Source organism: Mustela nigripes, chromosome X (assembly GCF_022355385.1).
Source record: "Mustela nigripes isolate SB6536 chromosome X, MUSNIG.SB6536, whole genome shotgun sequence".
Taxonomy (NCBI): domain Eukaryota; kingdom Metazoa; phylum Chordata; class Mammalia; order Carnivora; family Mustelidae; genus Mustela; species Mustela nigripes.
This window is the reverse complement of record NC_081575.1, coordinates 50,982,314-51,008,587: the sequence shown is the minus strand read 5'-3', so window position 1 is coordinate 51,008,587 and position 26,274 is coordinate 50,982,314. Positions and strand designations below refer to the sequence as shown.

General features: G+C 34.3%; 1 protein-coding gene across 1 annotated transcript in view; it reads left to right on the top strand.

The window, feature by feature from the left end:
• The window catches only part of DIAPH2 (diaphanous related formin 2), a 987,699-nt gene that overhangs the window by 301,974 nt on the left and 659,451 nt on the right, over positions 1-26,274 (top strand). The window contains exons 14-18 of the mRNA XM_059385748.1: positions 3,229-3,347; positions 6,808-6,872; positions 15,151-15,255; positions 18,619-18,948; positions 20,878-20,992. Coding sequence (XP_059241731.1) covers positions 3,229-3,347; positions 6,808-6,872; positions 15,151-15,255; positions 18,619-18,948; positions 20,878-20,992 — 734 coding nt within the window. The remainder of the gene's footprint in view (positions 1-3,228; positions 3,348-6,807; positions 6,873-15,150; positions 15,256-18,618; positions 18,949-20,877; positions 20,993-26,274) is intronic.

The following is a 26,274-nucleotide window of genomic DNA, read 5'->3' as shown; positions in this document are numbered from 1 at the left end:
ATTTTTTAAAAGATGTGAATTTATTTTTAAATCGGCCAGAAGGATTTATTTATAAAACTGGGTACCCCCATGATAGGACATTCTGTAGCAAAGAACCCAACAGATTTTACTGAACTTATGGTGAATTTTCTTTGCTAGATAATGATAACATAGAATAAGCACTGAAGTGATTGTAGTGGAACTTTTAAGTTCATGTACATTTTATTTTATTTTATTTTTAAAGTTCATTTACATTTTAATAAGTTAGGTTTTACTTTTATTTCTCCTTTCTAGTATTTATTTAATAATAGATGTGATTTTAGTTAAGAAGATAATACTGATATTTCAGCTTTATATCCAGTAAAGTAATTCTTCAAGATAAATGATTATGATGATCAATAACGTTAGGAGTTTCAGAGTCTGGTAACTGCAAATAGATCTGAAAACCAGAACGATAAAAAAAGGTTTCTGAGTGACTGAAATTATCTATAAGCTGTGGTCATGATCTTATACTTAACTATTCAAGAGACTTTTAGTTGTTCTTCATACTCTAATATGCATGAAATTCTGGCAACCTAGGTTCTCTGATTTCTCAAAATTTGTTTGATTTAATGATTAAATGGTAAAGGCAAGCTACCGGGGGTCAGATATAGTTGTAACAGAGATGACAGTTTTAAGGTTATATAGAAAGCTATTATAGTTCAGACTTGTACAATAATTTATGGCCATCATGATGTTACAGAGATGTAGAAAAATGGTTAGAATATTTAATTGTATACTGTTTTTGTAAAGCAGAAAAGATGGAAATTAAAATGTTTTCTAAAGTTCTGGCAATTAAAGGGGTACTGTGACTATGGGCATATAGGGAAAAAATTTTCGTGAAACCATCCATTTCTCAGTAACCTTGAATAGTATAAGAAGTTACTCTAATATGACACCTTTTTCATCCTGAGAACATCAATGTGGGGTAGAAGTGTGACCAGCTACTTTAATTATACTTACAGATAATTAACTTGGCCTCAGAGAGAACACTTGTGTTTTCCTTGTTTATACAAAAGGTCATTTACTAGGCTGATTATATTCCAATATTATTTATGCTAGAATTGTTGATGACTTGAAAAAGCCTAAAATGGCTTAATATATGTTGCTATTTATTCTTACTCTTGAGGCCAACCTCATGACAGAAGACATATAAGAGCAATTAGACTGTTAGGCTTTGCAAACTTTTAGTAGGTTGGCTAGTTATTAGCACACTAATCTTAAGGATGTTTATGTCAAAATTTGTCTGTACTAGTATTTCTTTCTGATGTCTCTTTGTTGAATTTACTAAATTTTCCCTAAATTTTAATGATAAAAATGCCTTTTAAAAACTTGAAATATGCAAGTAGTCATTTTTAAATAATATTTTATTTTTTATTAACATATAATGTATTATTAACCCCAGGGGTACAGGTCTGTGAATCGCCAGGTTTGCACACTTCACATCATCACCATAGCACATACCTTCTTCAGTGTCCATAACCCAACCACCCTCTTCCTACCCCGCCCCGGCAACCCGCAGTTTGTTTTGTGAGATTAAGAGTCTCTTACAGTGTATCTCCCTCCCAATTCCATCTTGTTTCATTTATTACTTTCCTACCCCCCCAAGCCCCCCACATTGCCTCTCAACTTCCTCATATCAGGGAGATCATATGATAATTGTCTTCTCTAATGGACTTATTTTGCTAAGCATAATACCCTCTAGTTCCATCCATGTCCTCGCAAATGGCAAGATTTCATTTCTTTTGATGGCTGCATAGTATTCCATTGTATATACATACCACATCTTCTTTATCCATTCATCTGTTGAAGGACATCTAGGTTCTTTCCAAAGTTTAGCTATTGTGGACATGCTGCTATAAACATTCGGGTGCATATACCCCTTGGGGTCACTACATTTGTATCTTTAGGGTAAATACCCAGTAGTGCGATTGCCGTGTCGTAAGGTAGCTCTATGTTCAACTTTTTGAGGAACCTCCATGCTATTTTCCAGAGTGGTTGCACCAGCTTGCATTCCTACACTGTTGGTGGGAATGCAAGTAGTTATTTTTGTTGTTGTTGTTGTTTTTCAAATAAAGAATTTATTTATTATTTTATTTTATTTCTTTTCAGTGTTCTAGAATTCATTGTTTATGCACCACACCCAGTGCTCCATGCAATACCTGCCTTCCATAATACTCACTACCAGGCTCACCCAACCTCCCACCCTCCTCCCCTCCATAACCCTCAGATTGTTTCTCAGAGTCTAAGGTCTCTCATGGTTCATATCCTCGTCCAATTTCCCTCAACTCCCTTCTCCTCTCCATCTTCCCATGTCCTCTGTGTTATTTGTTTTGCTCCACAAATAAGTAGTTATTTTTTAAGGCCAGAATTATCTTGATAGTTTACAAAATTAGGGCATGTTTAAAAACTTTTGATAGTTTGAACAAATTCAGGCTATGGCCATGCGTATAAGTGTGTATGCTTCTATAAGGTGGATATTTAAAAAATGTGTATGAATAGATTTTTTGAATATTATGGTTCAGTCCAGTTTTGTAAGCTGTTACAGCTAATCTTGAGTGAAAATGTTTTAGTAAATTTAAGACATTGCCACCTAATGCCAGGATACTCATCCCTTACTGAAACTGAAAACTTGTAGAGTCTTAGAACTGTTTCTGTATCCATGGATCTAGTACTAACAGGTCATTTATTTTCATTAACTGTAGTAACAATAACTTAAGTAAATAGATAAGGTTGGTAAGTATATTTGTGCACAAATGTCAATTTCTACAAACTACAGTATTGAGACACTAAGTATTCACAGTTGATTATATCACGATGGGTTTTATACTATAATGTCTAGACTGTTGTTAAGTTAGGCATTTTTCTTTTAAGGAAATGTAATGTCTAGAAAGATTTCTTCTAACAGTACTAGGAAAAGGAATAGTTCTTTTATCATGTGTATTTATTTATGTGTGAGAGAGGGAGAGACAGCATGAGCAAGGGAAGGGATAGATGGAGTAGGAGAAACTCTTAAGTGGACTCTGCACTGAGCATGGAGCCCCATCGTGGGGGGTGGGACTTTATTTCATGACCCTGAGATCATGACCTGAGTGGAAATCAAGTGTCTGATGTTTAACCAACTGAGCCACCCAGGTGCCCTTGAACCACTTAAGAAGATTGACTTGTATAGGTAGAAAAGGTATTCAAGAATACTTTTCTCTCTTTTAGGCCACAGTATTACAAAATAATTGAGGAGTGCGTTTCACAGATAGTGCTGCACTGCAGTGGTATGGACCCAGATTTCAAGTATAGGCAAAGATTAGATGTTGATTTCACACATCTAATAGGTATGTAATATTATCCTCAATGTCCTTTGATTGTGTTTCACCCTCTTCTGTATAATAGTCACTTTTTGAGGGTAGTGCTGTCACTGAACTTCCTTTATTAATATCTGGTAAGTCCTTGTGTCTGTGAGTACTCAGTCACTATAATTGTTAATTACGTTGATCATGAGAGTTCTGCCTGTGTGATTGAAAATATTAAGCTAGTTGATAAGTTTTGATGCTCTTGCATTCTGTTTAAAATCAGTGTCCCCCACAGAGGAAACACCTATCATTACAGATGAATGCTTTTCTTTTTAGAAACATGATTCTGAAATCCTTTGATTCAGTTTATATTTGCTCCTCAGTGGTTTTATAGAAATCACTTGTGCAATAGGTATTAATGTTCAAGTTTTAGAAAGGAAATACAGGCTTACTTCAGTAACTTAATACTTTTTATTTCTATCAAAGAATATTAATTTATATTTTCATAGACCTTAAAGCTAGGAAGGGATTTAAGGTGATCATGTTCATCTACTTGGATCGCTCAGGAAATGAACTTACATCATCCTAGACTACTAGTTGGCTGTACGTTCTGGAACAGTCTCTGAAAGATGATGTGAAACCTCTCTAGTGAAATGCTGTTATGACATTACAGTTAAACAGTTTTTATAACTAATCAAAATCTCTATTGCTAAGATTTAGGCATGAACTCATTTGTCATGTCTTTAAAGGAAGAAAACAACAGCTGTGGAATGCCAATTATATATTATTCTTTACTCCATAGCACAAGGCAGACTCACAGTAATCTTCGAGGATTAATTCCTTATTATTATTATATATTATTTTCTGATTTTAAAACCACTGCTCATTTATTCTAAGCAATCTAGAGGCTTATGTAGATGACAGAATAAACCACCCATCTCACTTTTCAGCTCAATATACATTCCACCACCTTTAGTCACTTTTTGGCTAAGTACATTATTTTATATCTCTTTTTTAAATTTGTCTATCTATAGGCTGAGTTTTCATAGAGTTCTTTATTATAAGAGTTTTTTCATGTTAACCTTCAAAATGTGACTTTGAATGTCTGTATAATATTACATTTAATGGAATATCCTAATCATCTTGACCAGTCCTTTTTTATTGTACATCTAGATTGTTTTCAGGTTTTTGCAATTATAAATGAATCTGCTGTGAACATTCTTTGTATAAATGTTTGCCTTTTTCTTGTTATTTTCTTAGAATTGATTCTTACAGTTGAGGATAAGAACTTTGAAAGGCTATATGCTTTTCAGAAAGTGCATCAATTTACCTTCCCTAAGAATTAATGTAAATGCTGCCTTTATTGCATATTTGATAATAAGCCTGATAAAATCAGCAGTTTGTTTCATATTTTGTTGAGAGTGTTATAAGAGAATATTTCCATATATTTGTATTGGCTTATAATCTCTTATGGACCATACATGACACATATACTCTACTGATTTTGACTAGCTCTTTCAGTGTTCAATAGACATTTGTTTTTTTGTACTGTGTGCCAGGTACACACAGTTGTGTACTGTTAGCTATGGGGTCTGTCCCTCCCCTCACTCAACAGTGAGATGAAGGCATCAAGTGAGAATAGAGCTTCAGATACCCACTATTTCCTCATCCATGTTTCATCTCTGATAGTGAACAAATCACTTAACTTCTCTTCTTCAGTGTTATCAACTAAATTTAGATAAGTCAAATATATGCATAGTTCATAATATTTTATGGTCAGAGGATTTTTTCTGATGAATGCTGTGGAACTTTGATTAGAGCCACATGCACATGCATAAATGCAAAAATTAGCAGGTCCTTCAAGAACTTACAGGAAATTGATGGATCCTGATTTTAAAGTCAACTGGTCTTGGGGCGCCTGGGTGGCTCAGTGGGTTAAGCCGCTGCCTTCGGCTCAGGTCATGATCTCAGGGTCCTGGGATCGAGTCCCGCATCGGGCTCTCTGCTTGGCAGGGAGCCTGCTTCCCTCTCTCTCTCTCTGCCTGCCTCTCTGTCTACTTGTGATTTCTCTCTGTCAAATAAATAAATAAAATCTTTAAAAAAAAATAAAATAAAGTCAACTGGTCTTGAGCAACATGGAGTGTCTTCACGATTCTGTAAGTGTAGTATTTTTCATAAACTCGATCAAATTCTTGCACAAAACTCTTCAGTACCTTCCCACTGAAATTTAATTCAACATCATTATCAACCACTGACAGCACAGCAGTGATCTGCCCCCTTTGTCTCATTATTTACCAATTTCAGCCTTAGGTCTTTACACACTGTTCTTTAAAAAAACAAATCAAAACAAAACTTTATTGAGGTGTACTTGACATGAGAAAAACTATCCATTATTAAGAACATAATTTGATAGATTTCAATATTTGTATGTCTACTTAAAACCGTCATCACAGCCAAGATAATAAACATCTCTCTCACTCACTCAAGTTTCTGTGTTCTCCTTTGTAATCTGTCCTTCCTATGCCTTTCTACCTGTCCCCATCCTGAGATAACCACTGATCTTTTTTCTCTTACTATAATTTATAATAATATAATTTGTTTTCTAAAATTTTATTTAACTAGATGCATATAGGATGTACTCTCTTTTTGTCTGGCTTCTTTCATACAATTATTTTGAATTTCATTCATGTTATATTGCATGTATCAATAGTTCATTCCTTTTTATAACTGAGTAATATTGTAGTATATGGATATACTGTGATTTGTATATACATTTACTTGTTGATGGATATTTGGGTTCTTTCTAGTTTTTGCCTGTTATATAAAGCTGTCATGAATATTCATATACACAGGTATAGACATATGTTTTCATTTCTTTTGGATAAATAGGTATGGAATGGCTAGATACATAATAGACTTGTATATGTAATAATGAGAATATTGCCAAAAAGAGGTTCTTCAGTTATTTATATTCTGGTATATTTGATTAGAGCTGAGAGATTTAATGTTTATTTCCTTATTTACCTAATACATTCTGCCCCAGATCAGAAGTTATCTAAGTAAAATCTTTCTGTAGAAAACCTGAATTAATGAATGCTATTGTGTCTCCCATTCTAGCCTTATCTTAAAGGTCATTTTGAGTCTTAATTGTCTTAACAATACATTCTTTGTTTCCTCTCCACTCGCAGTAAAATGAAAAAAATTTAAAGAGTAACATTATTATAAAAGTTGGGAAGTAATTGAATACCTCTAAAATGATGAAGATTTAGTCAAATACATTCTTGGATGCATGGTTTTGTGACTCAACAATACTATCATTAATTTAGTTAGTGTGCAAAAAAATTGTGGTAGTTTATGTTTTATTTGTAGTAGGGTCGATTTACCTTTAATAGCAATTGACATAATAATGATTGACTGCGCAGTAGAATTATAGGCTGGCAACCATCTTTTTGCCCAGAGATCTGATGCAATAATGTCTAATCATTTTTGTCAATCTTAATAGATTCTTGTGTGAACAAGGCAAAAGTTGAAGAAAGTGAACAAAAAGCAGTGGAATTTTCAAAGAAGGTAAGACTTATGTTAACCATGATCATTAAACCAAAAACTTACTCACAATAACTATTTTATCTTCTTTATGTGAGGCTTTATAAATGTTATTTCAGTTATATTATATAGTACTTCATGTTTCTGGATTAAACATAATCACAGAATATTGATTTCATTCCTGATAAGATAAAGTTGCTATTGTTCCCTCCTCATCTTTATTTTGAAAGAAAAATACTAGCTATATTCTACCAGAGTGTTAAATGAAATAAAAATAGTTTATTGGGAGGATATAGTTTGTAGCAATCAACCAGAATAGGTTCCCCTCATTGCTTTCTTGCAGTTCTCACTTACAATATGTAGCTCCCTTAGAGAACTGAGATTTTTAGCAAGCCTAAAGTATCATACTATTTAAAGACAGTGTTATTAAATAGTAACAGAATGACACAGTGTTTCTTCTCTGTCTCTCTCTGCTTAGATTTCTAATTACCACTTTTAAATGATTCTGCTACTTCATGTAGGCTTGGTGGAATTTGAGGTTCCCCTTTCTTTCCTTGTTAATGCCCCTTTTATAAATACAGGTATTATGGCTATCTTAATTTTATTTGGATTTCAGGTTGCCTTTTCCTTGTTTCATGAAAGCATTACTACAGTTGTACTAGTTTCTACCAAAAGTTGCATTTTTTTTTCTAAACCCTATGAAGCTTTCGTGTTATATTTCTCTCCTATTGGTTCTGGGAGAAGGATTGAAGCACAAGTCTAAAAACTCTATGGTTTTCAGCCTTCTGACAGCAAAATAAAGTACTTACATATTGCTGTCTCTTCAAAGTTATGACTTACCTTGGAGATTAGATAATCATTTTTGCTATCACTCTAGAAATTATAGAGTATTTTTGAAGTACTTCAGGGTATCTGAAGAAATGCCTTTGCTCTTTCAGTTACTAGATTAGATTTTCAGAGCCCGAGCATAAAATGTTTGTGTGAAGTTGTCATTTTAATAGACCTTTATATTTGTGATGTTCTTGTTTTAAGTAGCACATTTAAAATTCTCTTTAAAAATCTTAGGGTCTCCTTAATTTTTCACTGGTACTTTGATTACACAACACAAGACTGGAGCAGATTGTGTTGATCTATCTGGTAAAATTTTCCGTAAGCATGTATTGTGGGAAATGGAGTCCTGAAATAATTAAAAAAAGAAAAGCATTTCAGTGTTCAGTGCTTTATTCTCATCACCAACATTTAGAATGAAAACATTTATGTTCTCCCAGTGGCTACCTGCATGCCTCCTCTTATTCTGGGTGATTTTAAAAGGCTATATAGAGTAGTTTAAAAGAAAAAAAAAAGAAAGTTGAGAGGGGCTAGAATGAGAAGCAGTAGTTGTAAAATCTGTTCTTAGCTTTTCCACAAATTAGCTATGACTTTAAGTAAGCTGCTTACTCTGTTTGGGTCTTAACTTTATCATCATTAAAAGAAGAGGTATGTTTAGTGGCCTTGTAAGAAGTCTTCCAACCTACATATCTCATGCTTCTGTGATTCCTAGTCTATGGGTTTATAGATTAAGATCACATTAAATTACAAACAGAAACATTTGTGTGCCTCTTTTCAAATGTACTAATAAATGACTTATAGAGGAAAGCTGTACAGTTCGTATTATGCTTAAAAAACACACAGAAGAATCTAACATTGGGAGGATAGGTGGAAATACAGAATAAGTCTTAACTGAATAGTATAATGCTGTTGAAAAAGCTCTGTCTTCTCAGTGACCCAGGAAATATGGTCATTCACTAACTGTGAAGGATCTGGGGTGGGTTTGAAATGTTGAAAGATTAGAAACAATTTGAACTTATTTCTGTGGAACATTTTTCATGTACTCAGGTAGAGAGGAATATAAGAATTAGTTAGCGTTTCATGTTTGACCCAAACACTATTGTTATCCAATTCCATTATCCACACTTTCTTCAGACTGGGATCTGTTTGACATTTTTTAAATTTTCAAAGGTCAAATCTGTGAGGATGAGTATTTATTAACAGTGAAAATGCTTTTTTATTGTTCCACAAACTCTAAAGACAATTCTAGACAATAAGATACATTAATTTTAGAAACAGTAATAATATAATTGGAATAATATATAGCCTTCTAAAATGACTTGTAGTGACATAGATAATAAAGGGCATATATTCTATAGATGAACGTAAGCAGTATTTACTCTATGTATTCAGGCTTGTTTGTTTCGGCTTGGTGCCCTGACTGAGGTAAGGGATGGGCAGGATGAAGTAAATGGATATTCACCATGGAGATGGTCTCTCCTGCTTAGCACACCATTGTGAATATATGTATGTATGTATGTATATATGTATGTTTCAAGTTTTTAATTAAATTCTAGTTATTTTACATATAGTGTAATCTTAGTTTACAGTAGAATTTAGTGACTCATCACATATAAGAAATGCCTTTGCTCTTTCAGTTACTAGATTAGATTTTCAGAGCCCGAGCATAAAATGTTTGTGTGAAATTGTCATTTTAATAGACCTTTATATTTGTGATGTTCTTGTTTTAAGTAGCACATTTAAAATTCTCTTTAAAAATCTTAGGGTCATCACAAGCTATGTCCTTCTTAATACCCATCACTAATTTAGGCCATCCTTCCTACCACCCCTCCAGCAACCTTCAGTTTGTTCTTCATAGCTAAGAGTATCTCTTATGGTTTGCCTTCCTCTCTTTTTAAGTTTTCTTTCCCTTATGTGCATCTGTTTTGTTTCTTAAATTCCACATAAGAGTGAAATCATAGCATTTCCTTCTCTGACTGAAAGTGGTCCAGTTTCATTCTTTTTTCATGATACTGCCCAGTTTCCCCAACACTATTTGTTGAAGAGACTTTCTTCCATTGGATAATCTTTCCTGCTTTATCAAAGTTTCATTGACCATATAGTTATGGGTCCATTCCTGGGTTTTCTGCTGTGTTCCATTAATTGATGTATCTGCTTTTGTGACAGTATCATACTATCTTGATAATTACAGTTTTGTCATATAGTTTGAAGTCCGGAATTGTGAAGCCTGCATCTTTGCTTTGCTTTTTCAAGACTGTTTTGGCTATTCGGGGTCTTTTGTGGTTCCATACAAATTTTACGATTGCTTGTTCTAGCTCTGTGAAAAATACTGATGGCATTTTGATAGGGATTGCATTGAATGTGTAGATTGCTTTGTGTAGTATAGACATTTTAATGATATTTCTTCTTCCAGTTCATGAACATGGAATGTTTTTCCATTTCTTTGTGTCCTCTTCAATTTGTTTCAGAAATGTTCTGTAGTTTTTAGAGTACAGATGTTTAGCCTCTTTGGTTAGGTTTATTCTTAGGTATCTTGTGGCTTTCGGTGCAGTTGTAAATGGGATCATTTTCTTGATATCTCTTTCTGTTGCTTCATAATTCATGTACAAATATGAAACACATTTCTGTACATTGTTTTTGTTTCCAGTGGTTTTACTGACCTCATGTATCCATACTGGCAATTTTTTGGTACAGTCTTTTGGCTGTTCTACATAAATAAAAATGTAGTCTATGAAGAGTGAAAGTTTGACTTCTTCCTTGTCAATTTGGATGCCTTTTATTTATTTTTGTTATGTAATTGCTGAGGCTAGGACTTCCAACTATGGAACAAATGTTGTTCCTATGTTGAACAAATGATGAGAGTGGATATCCCTGTTATATTTCTTAACTTAGAGGAGAAGCTTTTAGTTTGTCCCCATTGAGGATGATACTAGTTGTGGATCCTTCATATATAGTCTTTATGATGTTGAGATGTGTTCCCTCTATCTCTACTTTGTTGAGTGTTTTTATCAAGTATGGATCCTGTACTTTGACAGTTGCTGTTTCTGCATCTATTGAGAGGATCATATGGTTGTTATCCTTTCTTTTATTAATGTGGTATATCACATTGATTGATTTGTGAATATTAAACCGTCCTTGCAACCCGGGAATAAATGCTACTTGATTGTGTTGAATCATTCTTTTAATGTACTGTTGGATTTTATTTGCTAGTATTTTGGTGAGAATTTTTATATCCATGTTCATGAGGAATAGTTACCATTTATTCTCTTTTTAATGGGGTCTTTGTCTAGTTTTGGAATTGAGGCAATGCTGGCTTCATAGAATGAATTTGGAAGTTTTCCTTCTACTTCTATTTTTTGGAACAATTTGAGAAGTATAGGTATTAAGTCGTCTTTAAATATCCGGCAGAATTCCCCTGGGAAGCCATCTGCACCCCCCCTCCCCCCACCAGTATTTTGTTTGCTGGGAGCTTTTTGATTTTTGATTCAATTTCTTCTCTGGTTATCAGTCTGTTTTAAGTACTTTATTTCTTCCTATTTTAGTCTTGGTGGTTTATGTGTATCTAGAAATTTATCTGTTTCTTCCAGATTTTCTAATTTGTCAGCATATAATTTTTCATAATAGTCTCTTAAAATTGTGTTTCTGTGGTGGTGGTGATCTCTACTTTCTCATTTGTGATTTTATTTATTTGGTTCCTTTCTCTTTTCTTTTTGATAACTGTGACTAGGGGTTTATTAATTTTATTCTTTCAAGGATCAAGCTCCTAGTGTCATTGATATGTTCTATTTTTTTATTTCTATATTATTTATTTCTGTTCTGTTCTTTATTATTTTCCTTTTACAGCTGACTTTAGGATTTATTTGCTGTTCCTTTTCTAGCTCCTTTAGGTGTAAGGTTTGTTAGTATATTTGAGAGTTTTTTTGCCTCTGGAGGTAGGCCTGTATTGATATTATTTCCCTCTCATGGCTGCTTTTACTGCTTCTCAAAGGTTTTAGAATATCATGTTTTTAATTAATTCTGATACCCTGTATCTTTTGATTGGAGCACTTAGTCCTTTGAATTCAGAATAATTTTTGATGGATATGCATTTTGTGCCATTGCATTACTTGTAATTTTGTTGTTTGGAGATTTTTTCTGTTCTTCTAGTCTTTGGTCTTTCCTACTCAAAGCATCCCCTTTGATATTTCTTGCTGGGTTAGTTTAGTGATCATGAATTCCTTTAGTTTTTGTTTGCCTGGGAAACTATCTCTCTTTCTATTCTGAATGGCAGCTTTGATGGATAGAATATTCTTAGCTGCATATTTTTTGTATTAAGCATATTGAATATATAATGGCACACTCTTATGGCCAGCCAACTTTTTGTGGACAAGTTTGTTGTTAACCTTATTAATCTTCCCTTGTAAGTTACAGATTTATTTTCCCCTGCTGCTTTTAGGATTTTTTTCTTATCTCTGTATTTTATAAATTTTAGTGTGATATGTCTGGTGTTTGCCTGCTTTTGTTTTTGATGGGCATTCTCTGTGCCTCCTGGATTTGGATGTCTGTTTTGTTCCCCAGATAAGGGAATTTTTCTGCTATTATTTTCTCAGTTAAACTTTCTGCCCCATTTTATCTCTCTTCTTCTTCTGAGACTCCTGTAATACAAATGTCATTGTGGTTTATGGACTCTGCTGAGTCTATCTAAGTCTGTATTCATGATCAAACGTTTTTCTTCCCTTCTTTTTAACTTCATTATTTTCCATAGTTTTATCTGTATCACTTACTTGTTCTCCAGCTTCTTTCATTCTTATGGATCATTATATCCGGTGGGTTTCACATCTTGGTTATAGCATTTTTTATTTTGGCATGACTAGTTTTTTAGTCTCTTATCTCTGTGGTAAGGGACTCCTTGGTGTCTTCTGTCTTTTTCTCAAGCCAAGATAGTATCCTTATGATGTTTCTGTTAAATTCTGAATCAGGCATATTACTTATATCTGTTTCTAGTAGATCCCTGACCGTGACTTTTTTTTGTTCTTTCTTTTTGGATGAATTCCTCCATTTTGGTATTTTGTGTAGGTCTCTGTCTTCCTCTCTGTTAGGAAAGACTCTTATGTTCCTGTTCCTGAGAGTAATGGCTTTATTAAGGAGAAGTCATATATACTCCAGGGCCTGGCACTTCAGGAACTGCTCCTGGTGTATGCTGTGTGTCCTCTGCTGTTGTTTTTTGGCTATTCTTTTTCCCAGGTCAGTCCTTTGCAGAATTTCTCCTTGCCTCAAATTGGGAGTGTTTGGATCTTGTCCATTATGTGGTGAGTTTTACCTAGGTGTGCTCAGGCCTATTTGTTAAGAGATCCCCTTTCCATTAGAGCTGAAGCTCTGTAGTACTCTGTGGTCGGTAGACTTCGTGGGTATGGGGGGTTTATGCTGGTGTTCCTGGGGATGTGTCCCACTGCGTTGGTTCTCAGGCATACTTGCCCTACTAAAGAAGCATCTGCAGAGTATGTGGGGTTGTAGGGTTTGGTGTAGATGCTTCAGGCCTCTGCTGTGAGCCCTGTGGTACTCCCTGAAGTCAGTCCATGCTGATGGGTGGGTGGATAAAAATGGCACCAGTCCTCTCCCTTGTTCCCGTTGTGGGGAGTTCGTGCTTGCCAATGTCTGGGAAGCCCTCACAGAGGACCAAAATATATTTTCTTGTGTGTCCCAGACTTCTCTCAGATCCCTATATTCACCCTTTATGTGTCCCAGCCATCTACCTGCCCAGCAGCACAGTGCACCTGTGTTTTATCTCCGGCACATCAGCTGAGTTTCAAAACTCCTAAATTTTGGAATCTGTTAAGCCTGGACCCATGCTTATTCTCTGAGGGAGTGTCATGCCATGCTGGGCTGGCGTCAGTTTTTCCCATAAGTGCAGTTGCACCAACATGCAGGAGCTTGTAGTTTAGAGTAAAGTGCAGCAGTAAGCCAGTATCCATGTTAGCTGCCCTCAGCAGGTGTCTCTGTCCCTATGCTAAGAAACTGGGCAGCAAAATGAGACCTGCTGGCTCTTTTGTCCCTGGAGGGGCAGTGCCTCCTCTAGCAGATGCACTCCAAGAAGGAGGAACTTTCTCTTCTAATGCGTCCCAGGGGATCCTCAGATTGTGCCATCTGCTCCCAGGCCTCTGCCTCCTCCACAGGTGTATCCCTGCATCCACCAGACTCTACACTGACCATGGTGTAGACTTTTAAAACTTAAGTATTTTATCTCTGTTGATTGTAATAACTCACGATAATCAGCCCCTCTTATTTTCTCAGTGAATGGTTTTGGGGGAAGTGTTTTTGGTGTGCAGGCCCCTCTGCACTGCTTACTCTCTCTTTCCTCTGTCCACTATCTAGGCTCCCTGCCCCCTACAGCATCGCACTTCTTTTCTACCCTAAATCACGTCTCTGCACCTTCTACCTTCCACGATGTGGCTCTTCTCAACCTGTAGTTGTGCAGTTTGGTCTCTCAGTCCTCTTAATGATTTCTTGACTTCAAAAAGATTTGATATTCATGGTAGTTGTATTTGAAGAATGAGGCAAACATTGGTTTCCCCCATTCCTCCGCCATCTTAGCCCCTACCCCCAGTACATCATAATTTAACCTTTCATTTTATCTCTTTTAGTATTTTATGCAAGTGTTTTGGTTAAGCAGCTGAAGGAGAATTGTATTTAGGCTATACATACATCATTCTACTGTCAGATTTTGTGAAATACCACTTTTGGGACGCTAGACAATTAAGATTATAATAGAAATATTATAATTTGTATTACTGTACAATCATTTGAGCCTTGTAAAAAGTATGTTCCCTTTTCAAGGTTAAATATAGTTACAGAGTTGAACTTCTTTATGGTGAATTTTTAGGTTTCATTTTCTAATTCGATAAAGTTAAATGTATGGGATGAAACATTTAAGAAAATATTTCTGAAACCTTTTTTCAATAACAAAAAAATATAAATTCCCATTATATGTGAAGAGAATCTTCTTAGTCCACCCTTTTCAAATTTTGTTTGGGGAGTGCCTGGGTAAGTCATTTGGTTCAGCGTACCACTCTTGGTTTTTGCTCAGGTCATGGTCTCGTGTGGTGAGATGGAGTCCCATGTCTGGCTCTGTGCACACTGGAAAATCTGCATGAAGATTTTCTCTCTCTGCCCCTCCCTAAACACTTCTCTCTAAAATAAATGAGTAAATCTTTAGAAAAATAATTTTTTTTCTTTCTTTCTTTTTTGCTTTCTGATAATGGGTTTTTTAACCTTGGGTAGCTTCCATATTTCCTTTTTACTAACACCATACTCAGTAACCCACCACAACAGGTGTGCTTAAGTGTTATTTATGAAAGAGATCTGGAGCTTTGATTTTCTGAATGACCTGGGAATTCAGTGAAGCAAAAGACACTCCACTTACTTAATGAATAAAGTTGTTTAAAACTTTCTCAAAACTATGTTATTAAGTGTACATTTATGGTGGTGATCATTGCAGTTTGATGAAGAATTTACAGCTCGACAGGAAGCTCAAGCTGAGCTTCAAAGAAGAGAAGAAAAAATTAAAGAGCTTGAAACAGAAATCCAGCAACTTCGAACCCAGGTAATGAATGAAGATACAGACTTTATGTCACATCACAGTGAGTTTGATGGTAGAAAATTATCTTGTTAGATGGAGGTAAAAATGTGACCAGAACCAGACTTTCTGGCAGTTTTGCATTTTAGTTGAACTAACTCCACAGATTTAATTTTCCAGGACAATAAGTAATTTTACTGTTTGGATAAAAATAAGGTGTTAGCTGCTTAAACTTCCCTAAATAGTTTTAATGGACTTCATTACACAATCAATACTATTCTGAGACAAAAGTATTTTGACAATTTGAAAAATTGGATGCATAATTTCAAAAACCTAGAAATTTTGCATTTCTTACTGCATCACCTATGATCAAAAGCACTCATATACACTCAAGTTCTTAGTTATGGGGTCTTCTCAACACTTTTAAGTCTTCTCAACACTTTTTTATTTATTTTTATTTTTAAACACCCTCACACTTTTAATGTTTTAAATGGTTATTAAGAAATGGAGATTACCAGTGTTGGTAGAAAAATGTTCTTTTTCTATATATGCATTTTCTTTTTAGTTTTTACCATGCATTTTAACCTTTAAAGCCCATTGATGAAAACAATGATTGAGAAAATAAAATGGAAGAAAAAAATGCTCATTAATACACAAAATTCAACTACATAATTTTTTATGGTCTAGTTGGCCTTATTAAATGATTTATGAATTTGGCATCATTCCATTTAGTAAGCAAAGGGAAACTCCAAGGGGTTGTACAAAATGAAAGGTTTTTGTGGAAAGAGGGTAGGGCAACAAGTTATTAGGGAAAGGAAAATATCATTTAGTCCCTGCCACTTTCCCTTAGGGCCTGGTGGAGAGGACTTCTGTGGCTGACTTATGGTGTCCTGATTTGAAAGTTCTTGATTCACCTGTTAAGACTATTTCTTCAAACTGCAGTTAGATTATGTATTAATCTCTGGTTCGTGAATCAGCCTAACTGATGCCATTTGGGGCCTGTGTTTTTGTTGTTGTTGTTGTTGTTGGTTGTTGGTTGTTTTGTTTTCCTAACACCTCTTTACATATTGCATGCTTAGTGGATATTGACTGATGGACTACATTTGTATCAATCAGTCTACTGAGAAATGACTTCAGAAGTCACTGATGAACTCCAAATTATTCAGCACAGTGCCTTTTGCTTCCCTTAGTCTGTTTCACTTATCTATAATATTTGATAATTTTTCATTAAATCTTTATCCTTTTTTGTATAATCTGACTTCCCTTTCCATATCTCTGAGAACTCATTTTGTTTTTGCCTCCCTCCAACCAGAAGTGGTGACATTTCTCAGTGTCACTCTACTACAGGGCCTTACTATTTCGTGAGTGGTTGCATAATAATAATTTATTATTAAATTAACTGATCTGTAAAAATGCAGAGTCACACAGTCTTTTCTAGCATACCCAAAATTGTGCCAAATACTAAATTATTCATTAGCTATATTCAATTCTCAATACTCTGTCATAGCCTAATTTAATTGTTACATTTCTAATTGTTCATGAGGGGGAAGAGAATGACTAATAATGATTTGATTTTTAAAAGCTGGTGGCATTTATATGATATTCTTTTAAATTTGTGAAACATGCATTTAACTTGAATAACTGTTAAAAGAGATAGCATTCTTACGGCTCCACACATTTTGTATCATAGATATGATCTAATAGTGTAAAAATTTGATGTTAACAAATACAATTTTGCTCTCTTTTATTTTTTTAAAAGATTTTATTTATAAATTTGCTTTTCTAATAAAAATTAGATATACATTTTACCTTTCAAAGTATTCAGCATATCCATTTATACATAAAACTTGTCATTTCTAATTTCTAAAACTTTTCAGAAAACTTATTTTGATTTTCTCCACAATTTCTTTGATCTCCATCCAGATTGTAAAAATGTTTCCTGTAATTTTGCTGCATTAAAATAAATGAAAATAATTTTGAATACTGTACTTTTTACTAATTTCAGGACAGGATTGCATTCCAGGGGAAGATTATCATTTGTTGAATGTAAAAATATTTCAATTGTATATATGTGTATACACACATAAACATCATAAATATGAATAAAATATTTGGACAGTTCATATTAAATAGTAAGAGAAACAATTCCATGATTCTATGATTGTTAATTTTTAATCTTATAAATAGGTCAGTCCTTAAATTTTATTATTCTTAAAATATACTTCAACTTTATTTTGTAAAGCTATTCCCAAGTTTAGTTAGTATAATTAAGTACTCCAACTTGGAAATTCACATTAGTAAAGATAAGACTTTTTCCCCCCCAAATAAAAATAACATTATGCCAAGAAATCTTATAATTTTAAACTTTTCATTCACTTCATCTAATGTCATATCTTGATTATGAATACATCTGTTCATTGGTAGGATTTTCTTAGGAATGTTTATAATTACCAAGTTCACTTTCATGTTCATTTATATTAGAATTGAACCATTGTGACCAGTAATGGTTTAAAGAAACAAGTACAGATTAACGTAAAAAGTAGACTGGAATGAGAAGCTGTCCTTCATTTGTTATCCATTATCATTAGAGAATGAGGTTGAAGTTAATTTCTGGTGGTAGAAGTAAGTAAGAAGTAAGTCTTCATAATCCAGTCTGTGTGAATTAATTCTTTTCATTGCTAGTGACTCCATGAGGAAATAGTCTGCTATAGTACATTAGGTGTAAGAAGAACCACATTCAAATCATAACCTCATTTCAGACTCTGCGACCTTTGGTTAGTCATTTAACCTTTTTGTAGTTATGTTTTTCTCATCTATAAGCAGTGAGATAAAGTTTAAATAAAAATGCCCTACTGACATTTCAGGTTTATAATAACAATGAAAAGAAATTGTAGATGTAGAAACATTGATAACCATATTACCACACAAATGTATGTTACTCAGTATTAATTAATGGTGCTAGAAGACTGCTATGGTAGTAGTGCTATGAGATAGACTCTGTGTGAAGCTAATGGGCTCCAAGGGAGTCAGATCTATGATTGTATTAATTATTTCATATTCAAACCAGCTAGTCTAATAGGTTCAAGTCACTTCAGTACTTCTTTGCATATATTTATAATGGAAGGTAATTTTTTATTTTTTTGGAGGAGTGTTTCACAAAATCTTTAAGGATGCCAACTTTTATAGGGTGTTAGCAGAAGTAGTCATTATACAGAGTTTATAATGCTTATCAAAAATCTATGGGTGTCTCTTTCAGTTACTATTAAGTCCTTTGATGTTATTAAATTAAATATAGTGTATGTAATGTAAAACCCCAAATGTCTACTGATAAGTTTCTTTGTTGTTCTATTTTACTATAAACATTTAAACATTGTATTACATATGTTTCAGGGATATGGACTCTCAGGTTCATCAGGAATTCCAGGCCCTCCTCCACCACCTCTCTTGCCTGGTGGTGGGTCATCCCCACCACCACCACCACCACCACCTCCACCAGCACCACCTCTACCTGGAGGAGCTCTCCCTCCTCCTCCACCTCCTTTACCTGGAATGATTGGCATACCACCACCACCACCTTTGTTTGGGGGACCTCCTCCACCATTTCCCCTTGGAGGAGGAATTCTTCCGTTCCCAGAAGTACCTCTTGATCTGCCTTATGGGATGAAGCAGAAGAAATTATATAAACCTGAGGTGCCTATGAAGAGAATCAATTGGTCAAAGGTGATTATGGCTATGACTAGACTAGATTATTTGACCCGTTATTTTTATCACTAGATTATTTTGGCTTTTCCAGTCATAGTTGATCATTAATATGTGAATAACTATTGCTGCATATAAGTATTGCATAATGCTTGAGAAGATGACTGCTGACTCATGCTTTCCTTTGTGAGTTCACCATCTTACGTTTATCTTTCAGTCTAGTACCTTGCGAATTGGAAACTCCATAGATAATTCGAAATTAATGTAGAAGTCAAAAGGAAAACCAAAGTGAAAATAGTGCTAGAGAATAGCATATAAAATATATCACTAAATGAAACATGATTTTGGTTCTTGTAGTGTTGTTAAGTACTATAACATTCTTAAATATAATCTTAATTATTGAGCCTTTTTTTTATAGCTATTTTTGTTTTTAGAAAAAAAATTTGTCCTAGTTTTTTTTTTTTTTAAGATTTTTATTTATCAGAGAGAGAGCATGAGCAGTGAAAGGGACAAAGGGTGAGGGACAAGCAGACTCCTCACTGAGCTTAGAGCATGATGTGGGCCTCAATCCCAGGACCCTGATATTATGACCTGTGCTGAAGTCAGACACTTAACCAACTGAACCACCCAGGCACCCTTTTCTTGTTGTAGTTTTAAATATTTAGATAGTGTGGAATAGGTGGCAATATTCTGTAGTGATATAACCTAATTATTCTTTATGTAATATATAAAGCGATTTTTTCTATTGAATGTTATTTTGCTTTCTTTTTTCTTTTCTTTCCTTTTTTTTTTTTTTTTGAGAGAGATAAAGAATGTGAGGAGAGTAGAGGCAGAGGGGAAGGGAGAGAGAACTTTAAGTAGGCTCCATGCCTGAGCCTGATATGAAGCTTGATCTCATGACCCTGAGATCACAGCCTGACCTGAAATCAAGGGAAAAGGAAAAATAATACAATTTTCCAGACCACAGTTTGGGGAAATGACTCCTCCAAGAACATACTTAGAATGAAATGTGACAGTGTCTACATAGTAAGTTGGTTTAACCAGAATCATGGTTAAACCAGTTTTTAGTTAAGAATATATACTCATGCTTTGCTCATAAGAGTAAATGAGATACTAACATTTTTAGAATGTGGTTATTGTTTATTACGTACATTCCACCAAACTATATGATCCAGATGCTGTTGGTCCAGTTGTCTCTGTATAAATGTTTAATGATACATTCATTTAGTATTTAAACATACAGTGAAATGGTACTAATATAACACAAAGCATCATAGTGTACTGCAAAATACACAGTTCTAATCTTCGGTTTCCCTGTAGTAGTTAGAGCACAGTTCTCTGGAGCAACACTGCCTGGGTTTAATTCCCATCTTTGCCCTTTGCTCGTTTGGACAGCCACTTAAACTTTCTGGGGCACAGTTTCCTCATCTTTAATGTGGAGATAATAATAGGTCATATTTCAAGGGATTATTATAATGATTAGATTAAGTAATATATGCAAATCACTTGACACATTATAGGAGGTATATAAGATGTTAGCTGGATTTTTTATGATTATTATCTTCACCCAGGTCAGTAAACATGGAGAATTAATTCACTTTTCTGAATTTTAGTTTCCTCACTTTTAAAAATCCAAGAGCAGAAAAAAATGTATATGTGTTGGGGGAGGCATTTACTCAACTATTTTTAAGATTCCTTCCAATAGAAGGCTTTCTTAAATGTAATTTGCTATATGGCTAATTGCTTTTGTATATCTTTCCTGTACACTGATAGAATTCTGGGACGTCCCCAGTGAATATTTACTTTAATCTTATTTTGATAGATCCTAAAATTGATTTAGTTAGTAGGTAAATAAAGCAACTATCATTTGAACTTGGTGAAATTGAATTCTTTGAAGAATTAAATATGAAGTAATAATTTGGAAACTTATCTTTGTTATTTTTGTTTCAGATTGAACCGAAAGAACTATCTGAGAACTGTTTCTGGTTAAAAGTTAAGGAGGACAAATTTGAAAATCCAGATCTCTTTGCAAAATTGGCACTGAATTTTGCTACCCAGATGAAAGGTACATCTTATTTTTAAAAATATAAATACTTATTCTGATATATTGAGTCTAGTGCTTTGCTAAAATTTTTAAGTAATATATATACACATGTATAATTTGTCCACCCTGGACAGAGTCAAACATAAACTGATGATTTTACCCAGCAACTAAAGGAGGATAGCTCATTTTCTTTATTTTTAAGATTTTATTTATTTGAGAGAGAGAGTTTGCAACACGCACAAATGGGGGAGGAACAGAGGGAGAAGGAAAGGGAGAAGCAGACTGCCCTCTCAGCAGTAATCCTGATATGGGGCTCAATCCCAGGATCTGAGATCATGACTTGAGCTGAATTCAGAAGCTTAAGCAACTGAGCCACTCAGGCACCACTCCTTTTAGTCTTGTTTTTCATTAAGTATTACTATTCATCTGAAAATGTTGGTTTGTTTTTATTGCTTAATATGTGAAGTATACTCCTCTATTATAGTTATTATTTTTACTGAGAAGTAGAGGAAATAAATTTGTCAATTTACTATGTAAGGGAAAACAATGTAACAGAATACTAATAGCCTAGAAATTTTCATGAAATTGGAATGAGATTTGGCCAATAGTACATAGTCTTTCCTCTTACATTTATACTACTTATCAGTTTGCTTTTCTAGGAAATTCTATAGTTTTTCCCTACAAACAAATTTTCTGGAATAAAATCAAAATCTGGTAGCTAATAAGTATATTTTACTGATTTGAAAATAGAGTGCTTTGTTTATGATTAGATACTTAACCTCTTGTGAATTTTACACATAATTTTGATACTATATAGGTAACTTCTCAATCTCATAGTTATTAGGATTTGTGAATTTTTGGTATTTTAAGTACTATTTTACAAATACTGCAGAATTGATAGTTCAAATAAGCATATGATATTTTCAGTATGGATGAGTCTCCACAACTAAGAAATTAATATATTCCATATGCCCAACCCTTGGAATTGGGAGCTTTACCATTCATTTGTATGATTTGTCACAGCATGCTCTAGAATGTGAGAATCTGAATTTTGGAAGATTGAGAGAGAGAGAGAGAAAGACTGAGAGAGGTGAATAATACTCCTTTTCAGACGTTCTGTCATATCTTGCACATTGGAGGTGCTTGTGCTGTATTTGTTGTTGCTTGTAGATTGAAGTTCACACACACACACACACACACACACACACACACCGAAATAGAGGTAATTAGAAGAAATCTGACATTTTGAAAATTCTTGGCATTAGTACTTTTTTTTTCTTATAAGTAACCTTCACATTAAAAGGGTTCTTCAGTGACTCCAGAGACTATTTGTTATAAACACTTTTTTAAATTAAAAAAGGTAAAAATGCCTATATCACAGTATATACACAGAAAAAAAAAAATAAAAGGGAGCATAATAAGCTTACCCCTTCAATCCCAGATTTACAGCTTCTTCCCCAGAGAAAACCTCTGTTACTAATTTCTCACTTTGTCTCCTAGAAATAGTCCATGCTTCTAGATGCATATGTATATTTATCATTTTTGTTTTTTACTTCTTGCTGTTTTTACTTTATGTACTTGGATGTTATCCATAATACCTTGTGTTCATCTACTACGTTCTTTTGGCAAACTGCATAGAATTTGGTGGTATGGACTTATCCTAATTTATTGAACCAGTCCCCAGTGAATGGGTATTTAGATTAATTCCAGCCTCTTTTGGTATTTCAAGCAATGCTGTGGTGAATGCGTATCTGCATATACCTTTGAGCACATAAGCTCTATTTGTAGGACAAAGTCTAGAAGTGAAATTCCTGGATTAAATGCTGTATACATTTATAATTTTGATATATATTACCAAATTGCCTTCCAAAGAATTTGTATCTATAGTGGCACTTAAAATATATATGAGTATCTGTTTCCCTGCAATCTTTGTCCATCTCAGAGGTGAAAATGGTAAATCATCCATGTTATAATTTTAATTTCTTACATTCAGAGTGAAGGTGAACAGCTTTTATTATATTCAAAGGCAATTTTTATTTACTTTTCTGTGGCCGTCTCCCTCCAGTTCTTTGAACAGTTTATATTGAGCAGTTGCTCTTTTACTTATCCATGTATTTGTATTGAGTCCCACAAGAATCATAGATTTTGTGAAATTTTAGAGTTAGTCTGAACCATAGAAATGATTAGTCTGGACTCTTATTTTACAACTGAAGAAAATGACCTTTGAGACGTAGAGGTAAGTATAAAATCCATTAGAGAGTTTATAAAGGTAGTGTGATATGGTGGAAAAAGCTTTAAGAAATGGAGTCACACTTTCATTCCAGCTATAATGCTTGTAACCTCTAAGACTGAATTTTCTCATCCATAAAATGAGTAGACTAATGTTTATCTATTAGTGTTGTGAGAATTAAATAAGGTTATATATTCAACGCACCCAGCACAGTTTTTAGTATAGTAGGCACTTAACAAATATTAATTCCCCTTTCCCTTTCATTTAGCATGATGCTGTGTGTGTGTGTGTTTTGCTTCAGTTGTTGACACTTAATACAGCTATTAATTCAGCAAGAGAATTTCCAGCACTTGGTAGAGCCAGTCAGTTACAATAGAAGCAATTCTTATTACAGGTGCTAAAACTTAATAAAAGTTATATAAAGGCTCTCATCTACTCACTGCTAAGAACACTGCATACCAGTTCTTAGCTCAGATTCTCTGAATTTTATGTGTGATACTAGTACTATTACTTTCCTAATTTTGAGTATTTGAGTACAAAGCAGGTCAGGAACACCTTTCAGTAATATTACTTTTACTAAGATTTCTTTTTCTTTCTTTTTTTAAGATTTTATTTATTTGACAGAGATCATGAGTAGGCAGAGAGAGAGAGAGGAAGGGAAGCAGGCTCCTTACTGAGCAGAGCCCCGTTGCGGGGCTTGATTGCAGGACCCTGAGATCATAACCTGAGCCGAAGGCAGAGGCCCTAACCCACTGAGCAACCTGGGCACCCCAATATTTGTTTTTCAAAAGGACATTTAAAGGAATAATTAGGCATCATAGCATATTCCAGACATTTATTTTAATGACACTTAGTAACTATTGATTGAACTTACTATAACAGCTGAAGTTCCTTGTCACTTGCTGTATCATAATTTGGCCAATAGATGGCAGGATCAGTAAGAAATTAGGAGGCTCTGGCTCCAGTGAACTCCAAACACATTTTCCTAGCTTTCCTATCTCCAGGAACCACTTTCTTTCCCATTTTGCTGTTGCTTGCCACTCACTCAGTTGCATTCTGGAGGGAGGAACACACTCATTGTTTCTAAGACTTATTTCCAAAGCTCTTAGACCTAGTGTCCCAAAATCTTTTGAGAATTCTCTCCTGTTGCAAGGGTTTGGAGAGCTCATGTCTTATTTTTCCTAAATGCACTGAAAACATTGTTATTCTGTGTTAAGAAAATGTTTCACTTAAGAGTTCAAAGTGCTTCAGATTGATGAATAGAAAGGAGTTTTTTTTTTTTAATTTATTTATTTAAGAGAGAGGGAGATCACAAGAGTGGTGGGGGAGGAGAAGAGGGATAGAGAGAGAAAGAGGGAGAGAGAGGGAAAGAATTCTCAAGCACACCCCCACTGATGAGTTGGAGCTAGCCATGTGGCTCAGTCTCAGGACCCTGAGATCATGACCTGAGCTGCAATCAGGAGCTGGTGCATAACCTGTGACTGAGCCAATCAGACACCCCAAGAGACGTTTTAAAATACCTCTGATTACTATAATATTTAAATGTGTAAATACTTAATATGTGAAATTACCATCAAATTATACTTTCTATTTGAATTACTTAAGTGATTTTTAATTTTATGTTAATAAACCAGATTATTTCTAATTTAGGAGAGAATGTATCTCATGTAATTTAATTTATATTTGTAGAGTACTGATTATATGAAAGGTACTCAGTGGGAGGGAGAGAAATGAAGGTCTTGTTCCTCCTGCACCAGGAAACTTACCATCTAATGAGGGAGAGAGGAAGAGGTACATTACATTTAGTCAAGTTATATTAGATGATAACATAGATATTTTTGCACAGGAATGCAGGGTGGAAATACAATTAATATTGGAGTAGGGAAAGGGAAAATCCCATAGGCGATATAATTTGAGCTGGGCCTTGAAATTTAAGTAGAATTTTATAGGGAAAGAAGGAAAAAGACATTCTAGGCAGAAGACACCATTAGAAAAGTATGGGATGAGGTGGGATGAGGTACATACTGGGTCAGGTGTAGCTGTTGAAACCACAGCCTATTGAGTTGGGACTTGGAGGTGAAACTGGTAAGGCAAATTTCATACCTGGGAAATGGGGTTTTGTTCTTTAATCATTAGCAACATGATATTTTGGTTATAAGCTATTAATGAGGCCTTTGGCAGATGGATAGGTGATGGGAACATGATAGGTGATGTTGGAAAGCATTGGTTGCGAATAAACCACTAGTAGTTTAGGCAAGATATGATGATTTCCAGATTAGTATGAATTCTTAATCTCTAAGGTATTCTAGTTCCCAAATTCTGTGTTCCCATGATTATAATATGTAGGTTCTTACAAGCTGTAATGATGCTGTGTGACAAACTATATCTCCCAATGCTCTCTGGATTAATGAAAAAATATGTTTAAGATGCAGCTTCAAAAGCCCCTGTTAATACTTTTAAGTGTATATAATATACTCTTAGAATTTATATGTGTGTTGTAGTTTAGTATTCAGTTTGATGATATCTGGGGCCCTATAAATACCAAGGCTAAAAATAATACCACTTTTCTTAAAAATCTGTAGTAATTATAGATAATAGTGATATTAAATAAGAATTAAAGTAATGACAGTTAATAATAACTAAACTTAAAATAGTAATAAAATATGTAGGTTATAACTGCTAATTCTAATTAGAATTTCTAGGGTTCTCTAGTGGTTTCAGGAAGAATAAAAATTGCGTGGAAGTTGTAAGCAATTTCTTTGGTTTTAGTGTTGCTTGGAGGCAATAAAGGAAATAAACATAAAAGGTTAATAAAATTTAGCTTCTTCAGTATTATATTTCTGTAGTGTAATTTAACTTTAATAATAACAGAAAATTGAGGAGCTATAAATATTTCAGATGCATATAAATGCCATTTTGCAAATGCTTAAGCATAGCTTTAAAATTATGGTGGAACTGAGTTTAAAAATGTATTTATGTAAAAGTACTTTCCCTCTAGAATCATATTTTTTTAAAGATTTTATTTATTTAATAGATCACAAGTAGGCAGAGAGGCAGGCAGAGAGAGAGGAGG